The 23,454-nt window shown below is 46.2% G+C and overlaps 1 protein-coding gene across 1 annotated transcript in view; it reads right to left on the reverse strand.

The window, feature by feature from the left end:
* Nucleotides 1–15,337, reverse strand: part of LOC138355124 (seminal vesicle major clotting proteins-like) — a 33,021-nt gene extending 17,684 nt beyond the window's left edge. The window contains exons 1-2 of the mRNA XM_069309848.1: nt 15,040–15,337; nt 10,404–10,619 (exon numbers count right to left, since the gene is read on the reverse strand). Of these exons, the coding sequence (XP_069165949.1) occupies nt 10,404–10,619; nt 15,040–15,337 (514 nt within the window). The remainder of the gene's footprint in view (nt 1–10,403; nt 10,620–15,039) is intronic.
* Between the last annotated feature and the right edge of the window lie 8,117 nt (nt 15,338–23,454).

Consider the following 23,454-nt stretch of genomic DNA (forward strand, 5'->3'; position numbering starts at 1 on the left):
AAATTAGATTCTTTAACTTTTTTTTTTAACATAGAGGACTTAGGTTTCAGTAACAGAACTGCGGGATATTTCACGGTCAGACACAAGTGCGGGGCAGACACTCATTCATTGAATTCACTTCAGCGATTCTCTCGAATAATCGTTGTATTTCCTATTTTGGGAATTTCGTTGGTTTTCTCTTGGAAAAAGAGTTGATTTTCTTTTTTTTTTGTAAGATCACGGTTGTAGTGAGTCCGGGTCGAGGGCATATTGAAGGGTAGTTAAAAGAGACATGGCACACCAGAAATCTCAGGAAATGTTTAACCCAGACAGTGACCAGTCAGTAGGGACCAGTGGGAGTGAAAGTGTAGAGGACAGCACCTCTTCCGACACCACAGGGGTCCGCTCAGGTAGCTCAGCTGACGTCACAGGTGGGGTCAGTGGGACTGAAGCGACGGGGTCACGGGTTCTGCATAGGACAGGGCAGGCGAGGGTATCTTTTCATCCCAGTACAGATACGATTATTGACATGAGTGGGGAGTCTCGCGAGGATTCGTCCCAAGAGTGAGGGGAGCCTTCTTGGGTTCCCCCACAGACAACATCGACGCCATACCAACAGGGCAGACAGGGAGCTGGACAGGGGGGCTTCAGTTAGTACGGTAGGACGTCCCACTTCGTTCGGTAGAGAACATCACCAGCAACCTGTTCAACGGGAACAGGAACAGCCCCACCAACAGCAGGAACTACCCCACATAACACCAATACCACAACACCTAGGTACACCTCATCCGTCACTACAACATCCCCAACCCCACCTCCCATACCAACCCCATACTCAATCCCCATACCAACCCCATCCTCACTTCCTATACCAGCCCCAACCTCCATTCCTATACCCACCCTTCCCCCAACCCCAGGCCAACCCATATCCATTCCAACAGGCCACCCCCATATCCATTCCAACAGCCCACCCTATACCCATTCCAACCACAGACCACCCCATACCCATTCCAACCCCAGGCCACCCTATACCCATCCCAACCCCAGGCCACCCACACGGTACCTGAACCCCAACCCGAGGCCACCCACACCATACCTCAACCCCAGCCTCCATCCACACCCCAACCCTAGGCCACCCACACCATACCTCAACCCCAACCCAAGGCCACCCACACCATACCTCAACACAAACCCCAACTTCAACCCAGTTCCCAACCCCAGGGCCCAACCACTTCCAGTAGCCCCGCGTCATACAAACCAGGAATTATGAGTCTGATTCCCAAGTTGACTCTGCCGACACTCAGAGGCACGGAGTTGCCGCTTATTAAGGTGGAACGTAACCGCCGAGTGGAAGACTGGCTTGTCAGATTAGTTCGATGCTGGAGGCTGTCCCAGAGGATAGTTTGAAAATTGCTCTTGCTATGGGGGCTTGCGTGGACGTAGCCGGTCCACTGGCGAGACTGACAGAGTTTCAGCACCTGACGACTTGGCCTCAGTTTGTCCAAGCGATTAGGGACAGATTCAAGGAAAAGGTGTCAGAAGATGAGGCTCATTTTTATCTGCAGTCACTTAGGAAGGATGACCGCAGCACTGTCAAGGATTTCGGGACACTATTAAAGAGCAGGTTTGACGACCTCACTACGGAACTGGGGTTAGATTCGAGTCAGGCAAAGCGATTAGCCAAACAATTGTTCTGCAAAGCGAAACCTTCTGTTATGGGGCCGTTTTTGTTTGCGGAGAGAGCGTTTGTGAGTTATAAAGACCTAGTCCAACAGGCCGCCACAGCCTTAGACAGGCAGACGCGCACAGGGACATCGGGCGCTCAGTCGTCCCCATACGTTGAGGCGTTAAGTAAAGGCGAGGGGGGACAAGCTGAGTAACTGTAGCACGGGTTCATCAGGCGGGAAGCGGCCCACAGATGCAAGTTGGAGCCACCCTGCGCGGGGTACCAACAGAGATCCGCGGAGGTGTTACTCCTGCGGGAAGCGCGGGCATATACAGAGGGACTGTAAAGTCACTACTACGAAAGCATGAAAGCAGGCTCCTAGTGATGGTAGGCCTACTTTTGTTTGGCCTGCTTAGGCCTGTTTTTGTTGATACAGGAAGCCAGGCAACAGTAATTAAAAAGTCAGCCTTCAGCAATTTTAAGTATGCACGTCTTAAACGTTGCGCAAAGACATTAACAGCGGTCAATGGGGAAAAGATTGAGATTGTAGGTCAAGGTACAGTTAATTTTGAGATTGATGGGGAATTGCAGCCTCACACATGTACGATCGTAGAGAACCTTGATTTTCCTGGTCACATCTTAATGGGAACTGATTGTCTGTCGCGATTTGATTATTCCTTGTCTGCTCAAAAAGGGGCTAGGAACTGCAGGTTGCAGTTGGGACAGACTTCCTACTCAGTGGAGATGATCGACCATCCCCCAGTTGTAGCTTCAATTATGAGGAAGTAGAAATATAATGCGCACTATCTAAAATTGATTTTTAAGTCTCTTCCAGACACATTTATATATAATTGGTATTGGCATATTCCTGACATATTGGCATATTGACATATTGACATATTGACATATTTGCATATTCGGTATTGGCTATTCCTGATTTTAAGAAAGAGTGGGAGGTGCACACTGACGCCAGCGGTATTGCTATTGGCGGGTGCTTAATTCAGTGAGATGCGGATAATTTACCCCATCCAGTAGCCTATTTCAGTAGGAAGGTCAAAGGACCTGAAGTTCGTTATTCAGCTACGGATCGGGAGGCACTGGCAGTAGTAGAATCAGTTAGGTATTTCGAGCCTTAACTATTTCAGCGGCACTTTGTAATTTACACAGACCATAGAGCGTTGACACACATATTTAAAAAGCAAACAAAATGCCCACGTATGTCACGCTGGTCTCACGAACTTTCGGCCCACTCATTTCAGATCTTGTACAAGCCTGGTCCAGCACACGTTGTGCCAGATACGCTAAGTAGAAACATAGCGGCAGTTCAAGTTAATGAAAATATTGAAACCATTCCATCAGATAAAATGAGAGAATACCAGATGAGCAAGCCTAGATGGAAAGAAATTATTGAGTATTTAGAGGGAAGAAAATACCCGAAAAATAAAAATTTTTTACCTATTCATGATTTTGAAATGAAACAGGGCATCCTGTATTATGTTAATAGCCAGAATGATAGAGCAGTATTTCAACTAGTTATTCCGGACGCGTTGCGGTCATCAGCGTTAAAGCTTGCACATGCATCTAAAATTGCAGGGCATCCAGGGTTGTTAAAACCCACTTAAAGGCAAAGTCTCTATTTTATTTTCCTGGATTACTTTCTGAAGTAATCAATTTCGTGAAGTTGTGCAATCGTTGCCAGAGGAGGAAAGGTACCCTTATGGTACAAGCCCCACTTCAGGAATTTCCTGAAATTCGTGAACCTCTAGACCGTGTGGGGGCCGAGATGATTGATTTACATCACAGTCATTCAGGTAATAGATACGTGTTGGTGCTAGTTGACCATTTCTAGAACTGCCTTCAGCGGGTCTAGTTCCTGACTCATGACTTCACCGACGAGTCAGGGGATGAGGATGACCCTCTGTCATCGCTCATCAGTAGTCAGGTGCAGTCTCGCCACCCTATGGTGACGAGATCTCGCGCTATACAGTAAAGTAACTTCCTAGGTTAGTATAATTTAGTATTCATTAGATTTTCCTGTAAAGGCAATGAGGTGAACTATCTCTATACTTAACTCAGGTAGCAGCTTTTACCGTGCTCTGGGGTTCGACCTCCACCAAACCCAGAGTTTATCTATGCTTCCGCTGTGTTGTATCTGTCTGTTCCCAGGTCTGATTGGTACACCGACCCAGTTGTTCCAGCCACACGTGAACCCTTGTCTGTAAAGACCGAGGGGGGAGGCACGTTATACAAAGCCCTTCCCCACCAGACCCAGTAACCCATACATCAGTTACTTTGGTGATGAGTGACTATCCAGGAGTCACCCGGCCGACGCCTCACGTCACTAACGAGGTTGTCAGGGCCAGCGAGCTGTCCACATTTAGCAGTCACCGGAGGTGCCATACAACGCCGGGGTAGCTGTCTCGACATCACCACTACTCACCTGCTGCGTCATCAAGACTGCAGCCATTCCAGCAGTGTTGGAGGAGAGGTCAAGAAATGGAATGCATGTAGCAGTACTCAAGAATTTCGCCGGAAGATTAATGATTACGTCATCTGAAGCAACAAGAAAGCGGAACTAAGGCGGTCACAGGTGGAAGGCACGGTTTCCCTACAGAGTTCCGGGACTCGCCAATAGAAGGTCGCAAAATTGTCTCCTTTGGCCTAAAGTCGGCGGTACGAGGGTATACACAGTTGGTGTTTACGGCCTAGTAACCTGGTGACATCAAGAAACGCCTGAGATGACGTGAGCAATGATGGAAGACGAGATTCACCTGTTCTGCAAACAAGCAACCCGCCTCTACGACCTTCTGACACCACTCCTGTTACGAGACACTGTTGGTACATCCAGTCCTGCTCTTCTGTGGTCATCTGCGACGTCAAGTTGAACATCAAGACTGCCGAGTGAACTGTGATTGATATGAAGGTGTGTGGACTGTCGGGAGCAAGAGCAATGGCCGAAGTAACAGTATTCTACAGCTGTCACTAGGCACTCAGTTCTACTACACTCTGTCGTCATTCAAGAGTACCGGATGGGAGTACAAGAGTACCAGGTATTGATGTCTACACATGGGGTGAAGCAAGATCGGCACCGTCATCGTCAAGCGACTACATTCATTGTCCAGTAGCATCGATTTTTTTTTCTCGATTACTCAATATGAACAATTGATACAAACAAAGAAAGTTGGCTCTGAACATCTGTGTAAAGAATATCTGTCTGGACACTTTTGTTTAAATGTTGAAAACAGATTTAGAATCGCAATACCTTATAAATGTTGAAAAACAAATTTAAAATAATTATTCTGGTATAATGATATATGGAAATTTCACTCCATAAATTGGTCAAGTAATCAAAATCGAAGCCCCTGTGTAATTGTTTAAGCCCAGAACAAACGGTTATGGAAAATTATGTTGTGTGCTACTTTTTCAGAATGTTTGAACACAAGAGAGGCGGACCAATATAAACATTGACACTTCTAGTGAGTGAGGACACTTGGCTGTACAGTCAGCTGAAACCTGTGATATAGTATAGGATTTTTTTTTTTTTACATTTTTAGATACATGTAATAAACGTTAGGTGTGTTCCTTAGCATGTCAAGGTTAACATTGATTGGGGAGTGGACAGTACAAGGTTGTGAACTTGATAGTTCCGTAGTACGCTCCCGGATGACTGAAAGTTCAGTCTGAAGATATAACTTTTATGTTTTATGACGGAGCACGGTGTGGCCGGCTCTAGAAGACACATGAACTTGGCTAGTGAAGAGCCAAGAGATTTTAATAGCTAGTCTTTGATGTTAGAGTAGGGACATGTTATTTAGCTATGTCAGTAAGGGTAGGATGTGTGTTTCCTGATGTTGGAGGATTGCTCTCAGTTGACAGCTGAGAAATTTATGAATTTGAACATGTTTATTATGATGATGTTGGACACTCTAATAATTGTCAAATTTTCTTAGTTAGGTTAGCTTTTGTTTGTGGCATGAGTTGAATTGTGGATTTGGATACTAAACCTCATTATTTTTAACAAATTAACAAGGTTTACTAAGTGCTTGTGCGGGGGGGTTGTAACAAACTAGGTTTGTTGTAAGAATTATCCAGAAGGTTCCAGAAGTCTCGTGTAGGGACCTGACCTCAACATTGCGCATTCCACTGGGGATTAGCAAGTCTGAGTCACAAATTGGCTGGCGTCTTTGTTCATAGTTTTGTATAAGGAATCATTCTATAGTATTCACTTATTTAGAGAAATTAGCCTCTATTCATTTTGTATTCAAATTGTATTGTACAGTATTAATTTATAATATCAAAAATATTCTAATTATTAGGAGACGTGAGTTAAGTCACCATCAGTGACATCACGAGCCAGAACTAGGCTATAAGGTGGAGTGATTTGTCGGTCATAGGTCACCAGAGGATTCCATGTTCTCTATTTCTCAATGGTCAAATACCCATTTTGTGATCGGGAGTAGCTCTTCCTTAAGATGCTTGTGTAATTTAACTTCAGTTAAAATAATTCAACCAATCTGGATCATTCAGTGCAACAGAGGTTAGTTGTTAAAACTTAAGCCATGCTAGTAACTTGGTAAAACTTTTACTAGTGGAAGGATACAATGCTCTGGTCTGGGTAGCGCTCGCCGAGCAGAGATCAGTGTGGTTTGAGTAGCAGCTCGAGCAGGTGGCCTTCCTATCATCGGCCTCCAGACAGCACGAACATCTAGCTGGTCGACGAAGGTAGAGTTGCTTTACGAGTAATTGTAGGGAATAGGTCACTCATTGCCGATCTGGTCAATTAGGGAGTGTTCAAGTTTAGGGAGTGCCATTTCTTACAGTTTGTTTTAGTTTTGAATAAATTAATTAGTTATTAATTTGCATTTGCATTATTTTCCATGTGTGTGTTATATTTATGTGAATTTGTCCTTGTCACGTGGTCCCCACGAGGCAGAGTTGAATTGGGCGCCAATTCTAACACCGAGTCATAATTCGGTATTCCCATTGATTTTTAATTCCACACTTAAGATCCAAGGTTATATGTTACTAGTGGGGATAAAGCCCCAAAGTTATTGATTAGTATGATCGATCCAGACCTCGATCATTGCTCAGGGTAACTGGTCTGGTGGTGGCGGCGGAAAGGCGACCCTAGGGTTTTGCTAGAAGCCTAGTCCACGTCATATGGGGTGTAGAATCTAAAGTCGGTCAATCGTCTTGAGACCACGTGGCGTGGGGTCGGCTTAAGTGAAAGTTTTGGGGTCCCTTGGTAGAGAACAAAAGTAAGATACGGGCAGAGGGAGAGTAAAGGGAGAAAAGTTCATTCGAGAACCCCTTCCCCGTGTTACAATGGTGCACAGCGGTGGTTTCAACAATTTTGTTTGAAATTGTTGAAAGGCTCACGCGTCTAGCCATGCGGACACGTGCGTGGATGCGAGGGAGTCAGCCGCGGGCCAGGATTAGCAGTGCGCCTCACAACAGTGCGGTTGAGTGGGGATTGGGGAATCGTGGTCGTGCGGGCTGATACGATTAAGGTTTAGTTAGTAAGATTACGCTGTTAAGATTATTGAGTAGGAGAACGCTCCGAGTTGATTGGACTGGGAACCTTACTCGACCCATTGCAATTGATTCAGAGGGGATGGGAGCCGCCATACTCTCAACAGCAGTTCCTTGTGGGCTGTCTGGGCGGATTTATCTGTGGGACGCCAGGAGATAGTCCGAGGGCGTTGTTAGACGACCCAAAACGCTGGGAAAAACGTAAATCCGTGAAGGGCGTTGCGGCCTCCGAGGGTTGGACTAGTAACCTACCTAGCAGCGATTCAACGACTAAGTGATCGCACACTTAGTGGAGGTTGAGTCGTCTCTAGTCTTAATTGTTGCTGAAAGCTGAGTGTCGCTCTGTTAGAATCTAGATGGTCGAGACCCCTAGGCTAGGTGCGGTACGGCGAGCCGGTAGGAGCAATTATAGGATTAAGTCGAGTGTATCATTGAATTAAGTATACTTAAATTTATAAAGTAATTCCGTTTATTTGCGTTGTTCTAGAGATTAACTTTTTTTCCCTAAATTCAATCCCCGGTTAAATTTTTTTCCCAAGTGTTAGTATTTTCTTGTATATTAGGCTAAGTCCGTACATTAAGTTTTGCTAGTCCCTGTTGTATTAGTCTAAGTCAGAGGTGTGGTTTTCTAGTGCGCAGTTAATCCTCTGGACTTAGGGCTATATGTCGGTCACTATAGTTAGTGAAGGAGTTTGTTAAGAGATAGTAATTTTCGTTGTAAATGTTTGAGAGAGCACGTGAAAATATTTTTAAGTATTTTGGGATAAATTTTCGGCGAAGTCAACGTCGGAAAGTCGTTAACTGTAATAAATTTGAATTCGTGGGTCACGTGTATGATCTGGGTGTCATTAGGATTCCCCAGTCGATGCGGATGATATTTTCTAGTTTTACCAGTAAGACGGTAGAATTGCGTTTTTAGACTTAGAATTCTGTTTTCAGTAGAAACGTAGGTGGAAAATCTTCCAAGTCCAGCTTAAGTCCCCCGTGTTACAACCAGCCATGGCGTCACCACCAGCCATGGCGTCATAACCAGCCATGGTGTCATAACCAGCCATGGCGTCATAACCAGCCATGGTGTCATAACCAGCCATGGTGTCATAACCAGCCATGGTGTCATAACCAGCCATGGTGTCATCACCAGCCATGGTGTCATTACCAGCCATGGTGTCATAACCAGCCATGGCGTCATCACCAGCCATGGCGTCATAACCAGCCATGGCGTCATCACCAGCCATGGTGTCATAACCAGCCATGGCGTCATAACCAGCCATGGCGTCATCACCAGCCATGGTGTCATAACCAGCCATGGCGTCATCACCAGACATTGCGTCATAACCAGCCATGGTGTCATAACCAGCCATGGTGTCATAACCAGCCATGGTGTCATCACCAGCCATGGCGTCATAACCAGCCATGGCGTCATAACCAGTAATGGGGTCACCACCAGCCATGGTGTCATCACCAGCCATGGCGTCATAACCAGCCATGGTGTCATAACCAGCCATGGCGTCATAACCAGTAATGGGGTCACCACCAGCCATGGTGTCATCACCAGCCATGGTGTCACCACCAGCCATGGTGTCACCACCAGCCATGGTGTCACCACCAGCCATGGTGTCACCACCAGCCATGGTGTCACCACCAGCCATGGTGTCATCACCAGCCATGGTGTCACCACCAGCCATGGCGTCAACACCAGCCATGGTGTCACCACCAGCCATGGCGTCATAACCAGCCATGGCGTCATAACCAGTAATGGGGTCACCACCAGCCATGGTGTCATCACCAGCCATGGCGTCACCACCAGCTATGGTGTCACCACCAGCCATGGCGTCATAACCAGCCATGGCGTCATCACCAGCCATGGTGTCATAACCAGCCATGGTGTCATCACCAGCCATGGCGTCATCACCAGCCATGGCGTCATCACCAGCCATGGTGTCATCACCAGCCATGGCGTCATCACCAGCCATGGCGTCATCACCAGCCATGGCGTCATAACCAGCCATGGTGTCATAACCAGTAATGGCGTCATAACCAGCCATGGTGTCACCACCAGCCATGGTGTCATCACCAGCCATGGTGTCATCACCAGCCATGGTGTCATCACCAGCCATGGTGTCACCACCAGCCATGGTGTCATCACCAGCCATGGTGTCATCACCAGCCATGGCGTCATAACCAGCCATGGCGTCATAACCAGCCATGGTGTGATCACCAGCCATGGTGTCATCACCAGCCATGGCATCATAACCAGCCATGGCGTCATAACCAGCCATGGCGTCATAACCAGCCATGGTGTCATCACCAGCCATGGCGTCATAACCAGCCATGGCGTCATCACCAGCCATGGCGTCATAACCAGCCATGGCATCACTACCAGCCATGGTGTCATAACCAGTAATGGCGTCATAACCAGCCATGGTGTCAACACCAGCCATGGTGTCATCACCAGCCATGGTGTCATAACCAGCCATGGCGTCATAACCAGCCATGGCGTCATCACCAGCCATGGCGTCATAACCAGCCATGGCATCACTACCAGCCATGGTGTCATAACCAGTAATGGCGTCATAACCAGCCATGGTGTCAACACCAGCCATGGTGTCATCACCAGCCATGGTGTCATAACCAGCCATGGCGTCATAACCAGCCATGGCGTCGTCACCAGCCATTGTGTCATAGCCAGCCATGGCGTCATCACCAGCCATGGTGTCATCACCAGCCATGGCGTCATCACCAGCCATGGCGTCATCACCAGCCATGGCGTCATAACCAGCCATGGTGTCATAACCAGTAATGGCGTCATAACCAGCCATGGTGTCACCACCAGCCATGGTGTCATCACCAGCCATGGTGTCATCACCAGCCATGGTGTCATCACCAGCCATGGTGTCACCACCAGCCATGGTGTCATCACCAGCCATGGTGTCATCACCAGCCATGGCGTCATAACCAGCCATGGCGTCATAACCAGCCATGGTGTGATCACCAGCCATGGTGTCATCACCAGCCATGGCATCATAACCAGCCATGGCGTCATAACCAGCCATGGCGTCATAACCAGCCATGGTGTCATCACCAGCCATGGCGTCATAACCAGCCATGGCGTCATCACCAGCCATGGCGTCATAACCAGCCATGGCATCACTACCAGCCATGGTGTCATAACCAGTAATGGCGTCATAACCAGCCATGGTGTCAACACCAGCCATGGTGTCATCACCAGCCATGGTGTCATAACCAGCCATGGCGTCATAACCAGCCATGGCGTCGTCACCAGCCATTGTGTCATAGCCAGCCATGGCGTCATCACCAGCCATTGCGTCATAACCAGCCATGGTGTCATAACCAGCCATGGCGTCATAACCAGTAATGGGGTCACCACCAGCTATGGTGTCATAACCAGCCATGGTGTCATCACCAGCCATGGCGTCATAACCTGTGGGATATTTGGGTTTGATTCTGATTAATTAATAATTAAAGTAGTAAATTAAAATTACGAAGGACCACCCGCTTTTAAAGGAAAGAGGGAAACTGAGAATTTCAGATCATTAGATAAAATTCTAGAGAAAACCAGTGACTATGGATATGACTAGAAAGTATGATCATAAGAATAATTAATGGGCTGTATTATTAAAAACCAAACCTCAAACACCTACATTGGGGGGTTATTACTGGAGGTCAGTACGTCCAGGAATCAGTGTGGTTCGTTCACTAATTCTATTAATAATAATCTAATCCTATAATTAATGTTGAATATAATATTATTCATACAAAGAAAAACATGAATATGAGCATAATAATGAGTTACAGTAAATCACACATTATGTTGTACATTCTGAATGTATCAAATTGCAAAGTTATGAATAAAAATAAATAAGCCTTAGCTGGTAATAGATTCCTTTAGATAACCCTGGCAGTCCTCTTAATCTCCAAGTCTGGCACACCGACGAATGACACGGTTAACATGGAGAAGACAGCATGAGGAATTCGTCTCTCGAGCTGCAAGATAAATAACTACCAGTAGCAATGGATTTAACTACTCAATTCATATTCAAGATTATTAATATCTACAGATAGAATTCTAATCACCTGTTATTAGGTGTTGTCTTGCCGCGTGACGTGCAATCACCCTGCCATTAATACACTTATAAATGATGCATCAAATAAAAGTACTTAACTGTGGGCACTGTGTAAGTATTAATATTGCCGTAATTACGTATCCTAAGTTCAGGTGAGCTTATCCTGGATTAATACGTTTCAAGTTGGCTGATCACGTGTCGTCAGGAACCAAGTCTAGGGGTCCCTTATTTAACACCAGCACTAGTTGAAGATATTATCTGCAAGGTCGTTCACGCCTCACAGTGGCGGCTTTCATCTGTGGATAGACACACGTGTCCTATTTGCTGGACAATGGCGTCTTTTGTGAGTACGTTAAGCGCAGGTCTGCCTCTCTTCGGTTCCCCACGTGTACTGAGGATGGCATGGCGTCCCTCCTCCCACGCCCAGTCGACGTTCACAACACAAATTATTGGCATGAACATTAATATTTCTCGCATTCGCGCTTGAAACTCTAAAGACTGGACGGGTTTATTATTTAGAGGAACGAAATATTATTATTTAACTATTTAAGAATAGTAAATATATAAGGGAGAGGAATTAATGTCTCCCCATGGCATTCATTGATGACGTTAACACTACCGCGAGGTAGACGGTATAATTCTAACGCTTTATTCGGCTTTTAGATAGAGAACAATTCGTCTGCAATCAGTTGTCATACAGAATGCTTTAATTATGGAGAATCGTATTTAATTCTCACACAAATTGTATATAATGTGTTTTACTGTAAAGAAATCAGACGCAATACTGGCGTCAGGTGACGTGAGAATTCTAGCCTAATGCACAGATGAATTATTAGTACAGGAGAATTCTACGAATTGTTAATTTTACTTACTACAGTATTAAGTATGGTTAGTAATAAGTAATGAGAATACAACAATGCTGTATTCGATGTTGGAAATATCCAACATAACCAGCCATGGCGTCATAACCAGTAATGGGGTCACCACCAGCCATGGTGTCATCACCAGCCATGGCGTCATAACCAGCCATGGTGTCATAACCAGCCATGGCGTCATAACCAGTAATGGGGTCACCACCAGCCATGGTGTCATCACCAGCCATGGTGTCACCACCAGCCATGGTGTCACCACCAGCCATGGTGTCACCACCAGCCATGGTGTCACCACCAGCCATGGTGTCACCACCAGCCATGGTGTCACCACCAGCCATGGTGTCATCACCAGCCATGGTGTCACCACCAGCCATGGCGTCACCACCAGCCATGGTGTCACCACCAGCCATGGCGTCATAACCAGCCATGGCGTCATAACCAGTAATGGGGTCACCACCAGCCATGGTGTCATCACCAGCCATGGCGTCACCACCAGCCATGGTGTCACCACCAGCCATGGCGTCATAACCAGCCATGGCGTCATCACCAGTCATGGTGTCATAACCAGCCATGGTGTCATCACCAGCCATGGCGTCATCACCAGCCATGGTGTCATCACCAGCCATGGCGTCATCACCAGCCATGGCGTCATCACCAGCCATGGCGTCATAACCAGCCATGGTGTCATAACCAGTAATGGCGTCATCACCAGCCATGGTGTCATCACCAGCCATGGCGTCATCACCAGCCATGGTGTCATCACCAGCCATGGCGTCATCACCAGCCATGGTGTCATCACCAGCCATGGCGTCATCACCAGCCATGGCGTCATCACCAGCCATGGCGTCATAACCAGCCATGGTGTCATAACCAGTAATGGCGTCATAACCAGCCATGATGTCACCACCAGCCATGGTGTCATCAACAGCCATGGTGTCATGACCAGCCATGGTGTCATCACCAGCCATGGTGTCACCACCAGCCATGGTGTCATCACCAGCTATGGCGTCATAACCAGCCATGGCGTCATAACCAGCCATGGTGTGATCACCAGCCATGGTGTCATCACCAGCCATGGTGTCATCACCAGCCATGGCGTCATAACCAGCCATGGCGTCATAACCAGCCATGGCGTCATCACCAGCCATGGTGTCATCACCAGCCATGGCGTCATAACCAGCCATGGCGTCATCACCAGCCATGGCGTCATAACCAGCCATGGCATCACTACCAGCCATGGTGTCATAACCAGTAATGGCGTCATAACCAGCCATGGTGTCACCGCCAGCCATGGTGTCATCACCAGCCATGGTGTCACCACCAGCCATGGCGTCATAACCAGCCATGGCGTCATCACCAGCCATGGTGTCATAACCAGCCATGGTGTCATCACCAGCCATGGTGTCACCACCAGCCATGGCGTCATCACCAGCCATGGCGTCATCACCAGCCATGGTGTCATCACCAGCCATGGCGTCATAACCAGCCATGGCGTCACCACCAGCCATGGCGTCACCACCAGCCATGGCGACATCACCAGCCATGGCGTCATAACCAGCCATGGTGTCATAACCAGCCATGGTGTCATAACCAGCCATGGTGTCATAACCAGCCATGGTGTCATAACCAGCCATGGCGTCACCACCAGCCATGGCGTCATCACCAGCCATGGCGTCACTACCAGCCATGGTGTCATAACCAGCCATGGTGTCATAACCAGCCATGGTGTCATAACCAGCCATGGTGTCATAACCATCCATGGCGTCACCACCAGCCATGGCGTCATAACCAGCCATGGCGTCATAACCAGCCATGGTGTCATAACCAGCCATGGTGTCATAACCAGCCATGGTGTCATAACCAGCCATGGTGTCATAACCACCCATGGTGTCATAACCAGCCATGGCGTCACCACCAGCCATGGCGTCAACACCAGCCATGGCGTCACTACCAGCCATGGTGTCATAACCAGCCATGGTGTCATAACCAGCCATGGTGTCATAACCAGCCATGGTGTCATAACCATCCATGGCGTCACCACCAGCCATGGCGTCATAACCAGCCATGGCGTCATAACCAGCCATGGCGTCACTACCAGCCATGGTGTCATAACCAGCCATGGTGTCATAACCAGCCATGGTGTCATCACCAGCCATGGTGTCATCACCAGCTATGGCGTCATAACCAGCCATGGCGTCATAACCAGCCATGGCGTCACTGCCAGCCATGGTGTCATAACCAGCTATGGCGTCATAACCAGCCATGGCGTCATAACCAGCCATGGCGTCATCACCAGCCATGGCGTCATAACCAGCCATGGCGTCATAACCAGCCATGGTGTCATAACCAGCCATGGCGTAACCACCAGCCATGGCGTCACCACCAGCCGTGGCGTCACTACCAGCCATGGTGTCATCACCAGCCATGGTGTCATAACCAGCCATGGTGTCATCACCAGCCATGGTGTCATCACCAGCCATGGTGTCATCACCAGCCATGGTGTCATCACCAGCCATGGCGTCACCACCAGCCATGGCGTCACTACCAGCCATGGTGTCATCACCAGCCATGGTGTCATAACCAGCCATGGTGTCATCACCAGCCATGGTGTCATCACCAGCCATGGCGTCATAACCAGCCATGGCGTCACTACCAGCCATGGTGTCATCACCAGCCATGGTGTCATAACCAGCCATGGTGTCATCACCAGCCATGGAGTCATAACCAGCCATGGCGTCACTACCAGCCATGGCGTCATAACCAGCCATGGCATCACTACCAGCCATGGTGTCATCACCAGTCAAGGCGTCATAACCAGCCATGGTGTCATCACCAGCCATGGCGTCACTACCAGCCATGGCGTCAACACCAGCCATGGCATCACCACCAGCCATGGCGTCACGACCTGCTATGGCGTCACCACCAGCCATGGCGTCAACACCAGCCATGGCATCACCACCAGCCATGGCGTCACGACCTGCTATGGCGTCAACACCAGCCATGGCATCATCACCGGCCATGGCGTCACCACCAGCCATGGCGTCAACACCAGCCATGGCATCATCACCAGCCATGGGGTCACCTCCAGCCATGACATCATCACCAGCAATTGCGTCACAACCAGCCATGGAATCACCACCAGCCATGTCGTTACCACCAGCTGTGGCGTCACCACAAGCCATGACATCGTCAACATTAACCATGTCGTCACCACCAGCCAAGGCATCGTCAACACCATCCTAGGTATCGTCACTACCGGCCATGCCATCGTCACCACCAGCAATGGCATCGTCACCACCAGCTATTGCAACATGGCCTCCAGCCATGGAATCGTCACCACCAGCCATGGCATCACCACCATCCATGGCGTCACCACCACCCATTGCGTTACCACCAGCCATGGCATCATTACCAGTCATGGTGTAACCACCAGCCATGGTGTCAACACCAGCTATGGTGTCACCTCCAGCGTGGCATCATCACCATCAGCCATGGCGTTATCCCCAGTCATGGGGTCATCACCACCAGCCATGGCGTCACCACCAGACATGGAGTCATCACCAGCAATGGCGTCATCACCAGCCAAGGCATCACTATTAGCTATCGAGTCACCACCAGCCATGGCGTCACTACCAACAATGGTGTCATCACCCGCTATGACGTCATCACCAGCCATGGTGTCATTACCAACTATGGTTTCGTTACCTGCCATGGCATCACCACCAGCCTCGAATCACCAAATACACACAGGTGGTACTTACTCGGTTGTACAGCCGGCCCTCACGCCCACACACGTCCTACCATACACTGGCACACTGCTTGTAGGTGGCTAACACTGGCAAATACGAAGAGTTCCCGGATTCTGCCTGTTCCCACGGATTAACGTCGCCGTTGGTGGCTCATGGAGATGTATTAGTAGCTTCAGCCACTTTGCCTTTACTCAGCTGGCCGACTGAGCAAAGATTATGTCTAACACAGGCGATGGCTGGATGCAGAATGCCTACAATACAGCTAGGTTCAGGCAAGGTGTCAGCTTCCTGGTCAACCCTTCCTGGCTTCCTGGCCCCCTTGTGGAGGACCGGCTTCCAAGCCTCTTTGAGGAGGACTGGCTTCCCGGCCCTCTTGACGAGGACCGGCTTCCTGGCCCCCTTGACGAGGACCGGCTTCCCGGCCCCCTTGACGAGGACTGGCTTCCTAGTCCTCCTCAAACGAACCAATCAAAGAAAGGCATATAGAGGTCTACCTCCTTGGCCAATCACAGCCTAGCTTCCTTGGCCCTCAAGGAGGCCTTCAAGATGGCCGCATGTGTTGCTATGGGGACGGGGCAGGTGGCGGTTGGCTCACGCCCCTCAGCTATTCCACTCTGCTCACTTCTGTCTCCTCAACTTTTTACAAATATAGGCTACTGCTCGCTCTAACTTTTTCCACAAATGCCCTACAATTTGGAATGCTGATGACCTAGGCTTTCCAGCAAGCCATAGAGATAGAAACACGAGTTAATAACCGACCACTTACCTACTTCTCTGATGATGTTTTGCAGCGTGAACCATTACGTCCAGCTCATCTGATGTATGGGAGACCTCTCAGCACCCTTGTGTCCCTTATGGACGAGGAACCAGAGGATCCTTCATATGTCCGCGAGAGTGATTTGGTTCAATGTTTCAAACATCTATCAGGGGGTGATAAGTCAGTGGAATGACGTATGAACTCGAGAATACCTTACTGCTCTGAGGGAGTATCATTACAGGTCAAACAACCCCTACAACAGAATTAACTTGAACCCTGGCGACATAGTTCTGGTAGACAGCGATGGGCCACGCTCAGAGTGGCCTATAGGCCAAATAGTCTCTGTTAATCCAGACCGTCAGGGCATCTTGAGAATAGTAAAAGTAAAATGCCGAGGCAACACTACTCTCAAAACATTAGAGAAATTAGTACCTTTAGAACTGGCAAGAAAAGAAGACGTTCAACGACTTCCAGCACCTGAGGAGCCAGTAAAGGACATCTGTCCCGAGCGGACTGCGTCAAAGCAATGCAAGCTCAAATTAAAGAACCTCTGTAATTCTGAGGGTGAGGAATAAAGATATCGCAGTCTTTACCAGGACTTTGACCCGTGTTCCTCCCCCCCCCCTTCCCTGGAATTATGTCGGGAATTGGACACACATAGTAACATAAGTTACCCATTAAAGAAAAAGAGAACGGGTATTCCATGACATCACACAACACGACATATATTATATATCTCATCTCTTTTTAAACCTCAGTCTAGTATTTAAATTTAATAAAAAAGTGTTCACTATGACTGAATATAATTTCCAACACCAGGAATATAGCTTAACTCTCTATTCCTTAATCATAAATACAACCACCAAATAATTTGGGACGTCTCCCTTAGGGCATTGTCACGTATACGCAGCTATTTGTAAACACAGTGAGGAAGCACTCCCTGACAAATTTTACAACACATAAGGGTTCTTTCTCCGAGCTTCGACAGAGGGTCCTCTACGATCCGCCCAACCGAAGATCTCATGAACAAAGGGCAGAACAACTTTCGGTATTTCTACTGCATTTAATACTGGCCATTATTATTATTATTGTAGGAAATATCGTCAAGACGTGGGATTAAATCCCTTAACGAAGTGAGTTTACTCAGCATCACACACACATAGTCCATGTCATACCTGTACTTATATGTTTAGGGAACTATTATTAATTCCGTACACTCGGCAGGTAATTGTGTTGGAGTTACAAGTATCTGAGAAGACCAATATAACTGTGATTGCAGCCACTAGCTGTACATCAAGCCTTGCAGGCCACCAGACAGCCGCCATTACGTGGCACTCTGAGGCACAGGGCCACACCTATTTCTGATTCTACAATTACACAGCCTTAGCATTCTCCACCAACAGTATCATCTAAGGCTCCCTTTTATTTTATATTGTAGATAGATTAATTATAATTACAGTAGATTAGACCACCATATGGTATGATTTTAAATTTATATATCAAAGACTAGGTAAACAATATGTGATTTAGGAAGGATCCACCTCTAATTGGTTTAAGCTACAAATTGTCCCCACAACTGTGTGTGAAATATTTTTGCAGGCTGAATTAGAATATATAGAGTCCACTACTAACTAACTAAGAACTAAGAACTAACTCAGAAGAAAAATAATCAAATAAAAAAAATATAATATTAAAGTCAATTATAAATAAAAATAAAGTAAATATTTGAATATTCACAGAATAAAAACAATTAAAGCTTGCTAATATTTTCCGCAGGTGGTCATGCCATTGCTGGTGGTGACGCCATGGCTGGTGGTGACGCCATGGCTGGTGGTGACGCCATGGCTGGTGGTGACGCCATGGCTGGTGGTGACGCCATGGCTGGTGGTGACGCCATGGCTGGTGGTGGCGCAATAGCTGGTGGTGACGCAAAAGCTGATGATGACGCAATGGCTGGTGATGACGCATTGGCTGGTGATGACTCCTTGGCTGGTGGTGATGCCACCAGTTTTGAGTTCAGATATGAAGGGAAGGCATAGTACAGTGCTACTAGTGGTGGAAGCAGGTTTAGGATGAAAGAAATTGTTGATGACATTTTTGCTCTATGGCCTCATAACCTTAATCTTTTCCAGCCTTTCCTCGCCTCTCTTAACAATCTGGCTCCTATCCATTTCAAAGTTGAGTGGGAATCTAATTCCCTCCTTCCTTTTCTTGATGTTCATGTTCACAGCTCTGTGTCCGGGTTCTCTTTCTCTGTCTACCGTAAACCCATGCATAGTGGCATGTACATTCACTTCTTTTCCTACCATCCTCCTTCTGTTAAGATAAGTGTCCTCGTCTCTCTCTTCCTCCGCGCTCTACGCATCAGCGACCCTCAGTTTCTTGATTCTGAAATTGCCTTTATCTACAAATCCTTCTCTCTTCTTGGTTATCCTTTGCATTTCATCAATTGTGCCTACTCTCAAGCTAAACGAAATTCCTTTCATCCTAAACCTGCTTCCAACACTAGTAGCACTGTAAAATGCCTTCCCTTCATATCTGAACTCAAAACTTTTACCAATACCTTTCGTCCTCTTGACATTAAACTCGCCTTTCGACAAACTAACACACTTCGTAGTAATCTAGTTCACATTGCTCCTCCTGCTTCTAATGCTGCTGGTGTCTAATCTATTTCCTGTTCATCTTGTGCTCTCCAATACTTTGGCGAAACTGGCCGTACACTGAATGACAGACTTAAAGAACCCAAGAGAAGTGTTAAGTCTGCAGACACTAACAATGCTCTCTTCTGCCATGTGAGGGATTCTAATCATCCCATTGATTGGTCTTCCTCCAAAATAATCTTTCCTGCCTCTACTCTACACAGCGCCGTCTTGTAGAATCGGCTCTTATACACAATGTACCCAACATGAACTTGAGTCCTGGCTTTATTGCTGTGGACTCTTCCCTTTCACAGTATATACTCAAATGCTCTAATCTTTCTAACAAACGTGACTTAACACAAGCTTACCCCTTCCATTTATCTTTCTTTCTCTTTCCATTTCTTTCTCTCTTCTCCCCTTTTTCTGTTCATTGTCTTCTCCTACGCTCCCTTGCTATCCTCTTCTTATTCCTTTTACTATCTCCTTCGGTGGTTATAATAGGAGCTTCCTCGTATGGGCCAATAGGCCCTCTGCAGTTCTCATTATTACTACTATCCCCTACACCTTACTTTCCTCCTCAGCTCTCTCTTGCCTATTTATTCCCTATCTCTACCTCCTCATCAAAATCGACTTGAGAATGGTCCAGGACGACGGACCGAAACGTCGTCGTCCCTTCAACTTCTAGTGTGTGGTCTGGTCAATATACTTCAGCCACGTTATTGTGACTCATTGCCTGTATATCAATCCTGCCTAACTTGTCAAAAATATTTGAAAAACTAATCTACAAGCAGCTTTACTCTTATCTAGCCAAACACAATATACTTAGCTATTGTCAATATGGCTTCAGACCCCAAAAAAGCACTAACGATGCACTTATTAGTATGATTAACTTGATTCATGCAGCACTTGATAAAAAAAGAGTACCCTGTTGGGTTATTTGTGGACCTGTGTAAGGCTTTTGACACTGTCAACCACCAAAACCTTCTTCTTAAATTACATCATTATGGAGTCAGAGGACACTCCCAGCAATACCTCAAATCTTACCTTACTGACAGGCTTCAGTATGTTTCTGAATAATTCAATTTCTCCCACCCTACCCAACAACATCGGTGTTCCTCAGGGCAGCATACTTGGCCCTCTCCTCTTTCTCATCTACATTAATGATCTTCCAAATCCCTCTCAACACCTCAAACCAATTCTATTTGCTGACGACACAACCTTCATTTACTCCAGTCCTGACCCCCTTGCTCTGAATGCCACTGTAAATACTGAGCTAAATAAAGTCCATCTTTGGCTAACTGCCAACAAACTCACACTTAACATTGACAAAACTTTCTATATTCTGTTTGGCAATAAATCCTCTAATCAAATAAATCTCAAAATAAACAATACCCAAATTTGTAACAAATTAGATGGCATATTCCTTGGCGTTCTCATTGACCTCAAGCTGAATTTCCAGGGATACATTCTAAATATATCAAAAACAGTTTCAAAAACTGTTGGCATTCTTTCTTAGATCAGATATTATGTACCCCGCCCTGCCCTGGTGACTCTCTCTATTACTCCCTCATCTCTCTAGATCTCAACTATGGTATTTGTGCTTGGGTTTCTACTACCCAAAATCATTTACGTCCTCTAATTACTCAACGCAAAGCTGCAATTAGGACAATATCAAACTCTGGCCACAGACATCACTCGGTACCCCTACTCAAATCTCTGAATATGTTAGATATTAAGTCGCTGCACATTCTCTCATGTGTATTATACATATATAAAACGCTGAACTGTAATGCCAGTCCTGACCTCAAAAGCTTCATTGAAGGTTGTAACAGAACCCATGAGCACCACACCAGAAATAAATACAGTTTTGATATTCCAAGAGTACGAATTAATCAAACTAGAAATGCTCTACAAATCAAGGGATCCAGAATGTGGAATGACCTTCCCAAAAATGTTAAAGACTGTACCTCTCTCAACCAGTTTAAGGTAAAAACGAAGCACTACCAAATAAATTCCCTGTAACCTACCTTACCCCTCTATTGTCAACCCATGTCTGTTTTTAAAAAAAAAAAAACGCTGTTTGTCGACCTAATTGTTATTTGTGCTGCTTTTTCAGCCATGTTCCCCCTTTTTTTGTCTTTATTTTTATTTGTTCTCAACACATTTTATTCTTTATACTCAATTAGTATTAATTTTTAGTCATTAATGTTTTTCCTGCCCGAAACGCTTTGCGTAATAGTGGCTTTAGGCATTGTATGTACTAGCTCTATCTATAAATCCATCAAATTTTGGAAAATCTCTTGTATGTATGTACTTTACCTGAATAAACATTTATTTATTTATTTAATTATTTATTTACTATCCTCTCTACTACACCTTTGCTCCTCACCTTTCTCTTGCCTATTTATTGCCTGTCTCTACTTCATCACAATCGACTTGAGAATGGTCCAGGACGGACCGAAACGTCGTCGTCCCTTCACCTTCTAGTGTGTGGTCTGGTCAACATACTTTAGCCACGTTATTGTGACTCATCGCCTGCATAATGTGGAATTTATTAATGGGTTGTCAAATACGGTATTTAAAAGCGTGCAAGTCTTTTTAGGAGAACAAGTGATTGAATCTAATTCTAATTTCAATTACTGGTCTTTTATAAAAGTAAATACATGCATGCCAACCTCTAAGATGGCCACACTAGGTCGAATTGGTGCCTTTCGCAGTGATAGGAAGGGAAGTGGCATCATTACAAATTTACTAATACCTATTTTACCAATGCGAATGAGAAAGAGAAAGATTTTATTAATGACTGTAAAACTAAGGGGCTATCAATGTGTTTTCCCTCAGCCCTGGATATTTCTACCCTAGATCAGTATATTTTAGATAATATTGATTTACATCTAAGATTCGAACTTTCCCCCACAAGCTTGGATTCTAAATTCGAGCCCTGCAGATGCCTCTAAATTTAGAGTCCATTTGGATTATGCGAAATTATTGGTGACCCGTGTTTTTCCTTAACCAACTGCCTATCTTGCTTTGAATAACTCTTTGACAGCTTCAGCAGAAAGTGCAACATATACTTACAACAAGACACTATCTAAAAATTATGTCCTAGCAGCGAATCAGACGAGTCTCTTGATTGATCAGCCCTGGTCTCATGTCATACCTCATTAATTATATATGGTTGTAGTTCCAATGAGCGCTTATGCCGGTGAATATACCGAAAATGGTTTGTATTTCGAAAATGGTAAGATAAGTAATATAGCCATTTTTGTAAATAATATAGCCGTATATCGTATTTCGAGTGAATTTCACCATCATTATTCGCGACTTTATTATGAAACAATTCGGGCGATAGGACTGGAGATTCCATTCTTGAATACAGACCTCTTAATAGAGGAAGATCCGTATTTGTATTTAACCCAACTGTGGTAGATACAAGAGATGCTCTACCCGTAGAGAAATCCGGTAACTTATGCATGGAGCTTCTTTTTGATGGGGGTTTTACATATAACAGACTGATTCTACTCTTTGCAGAAACGACCGGGATGTTATCCATCGACCACCAAAGAACTGTTTTTTTGTGATATGGGTGCCTAAAACAACAAAATAATGAATTGCCAAGAAATTAATTTAAATTTACTTAGATGCACGAAGGCTTTTAGCTGCCGCTTTGAGCTCGGGGGACAGTATGGTGCTTCTGTAATTGCCTCGATTCTTTCCTCCTTCTGCAATAAGCCTTCGTGAGAACAAGGAGATAGTTGTCAGGAGAGGTGACAAGTCGCCAATATATGTCATTCTTAAAAAAGACGAATATCTGGCGAAAATGAACCTCATACTCTCTGACCAAACTAAGTTCCAAAGGGTAACGAAGGACACTACAGCCGAATTGAAAGCAAAGGTCAACAAACTGATCGAAACTGTGAACGCCAAGAAATCCGGACTCCACCTGCCAAAGATCATTGGATCGGCTTAGTAATTATATATCATCCACACAAGCTGAACTGCAGGCCATTCTGGCGTGTTTGGAGGAAGTACGTCATGACGACAAAAATGTTTTTGTATTTGTCGATAGCCGAGGAGCACTGGAGTCCTTAAATAGTCGAAACCCAGTCTTCATGTCTATAGTTGAGGACTGTAAGAGAAGAATAACTGAGATACAGCTGAAAGGTCATAGTGTG

The sequence above is a fragment of the Procambarus clarkii genome, chromosome 66 (assembly GCF_040958095.1).
Source record: "Procambarus clarkii isolate CNS0578487 chromosome 66, FALCON_Pclarkii_2.0, whole genome shotgun sequence".
NCBI classification, from domain to species: Eukaryota; Metazoa; Arthropoda; class Malacostraca; order Decapoda; family Cambaridae; genus Procambarus; species Procambarus clarkii.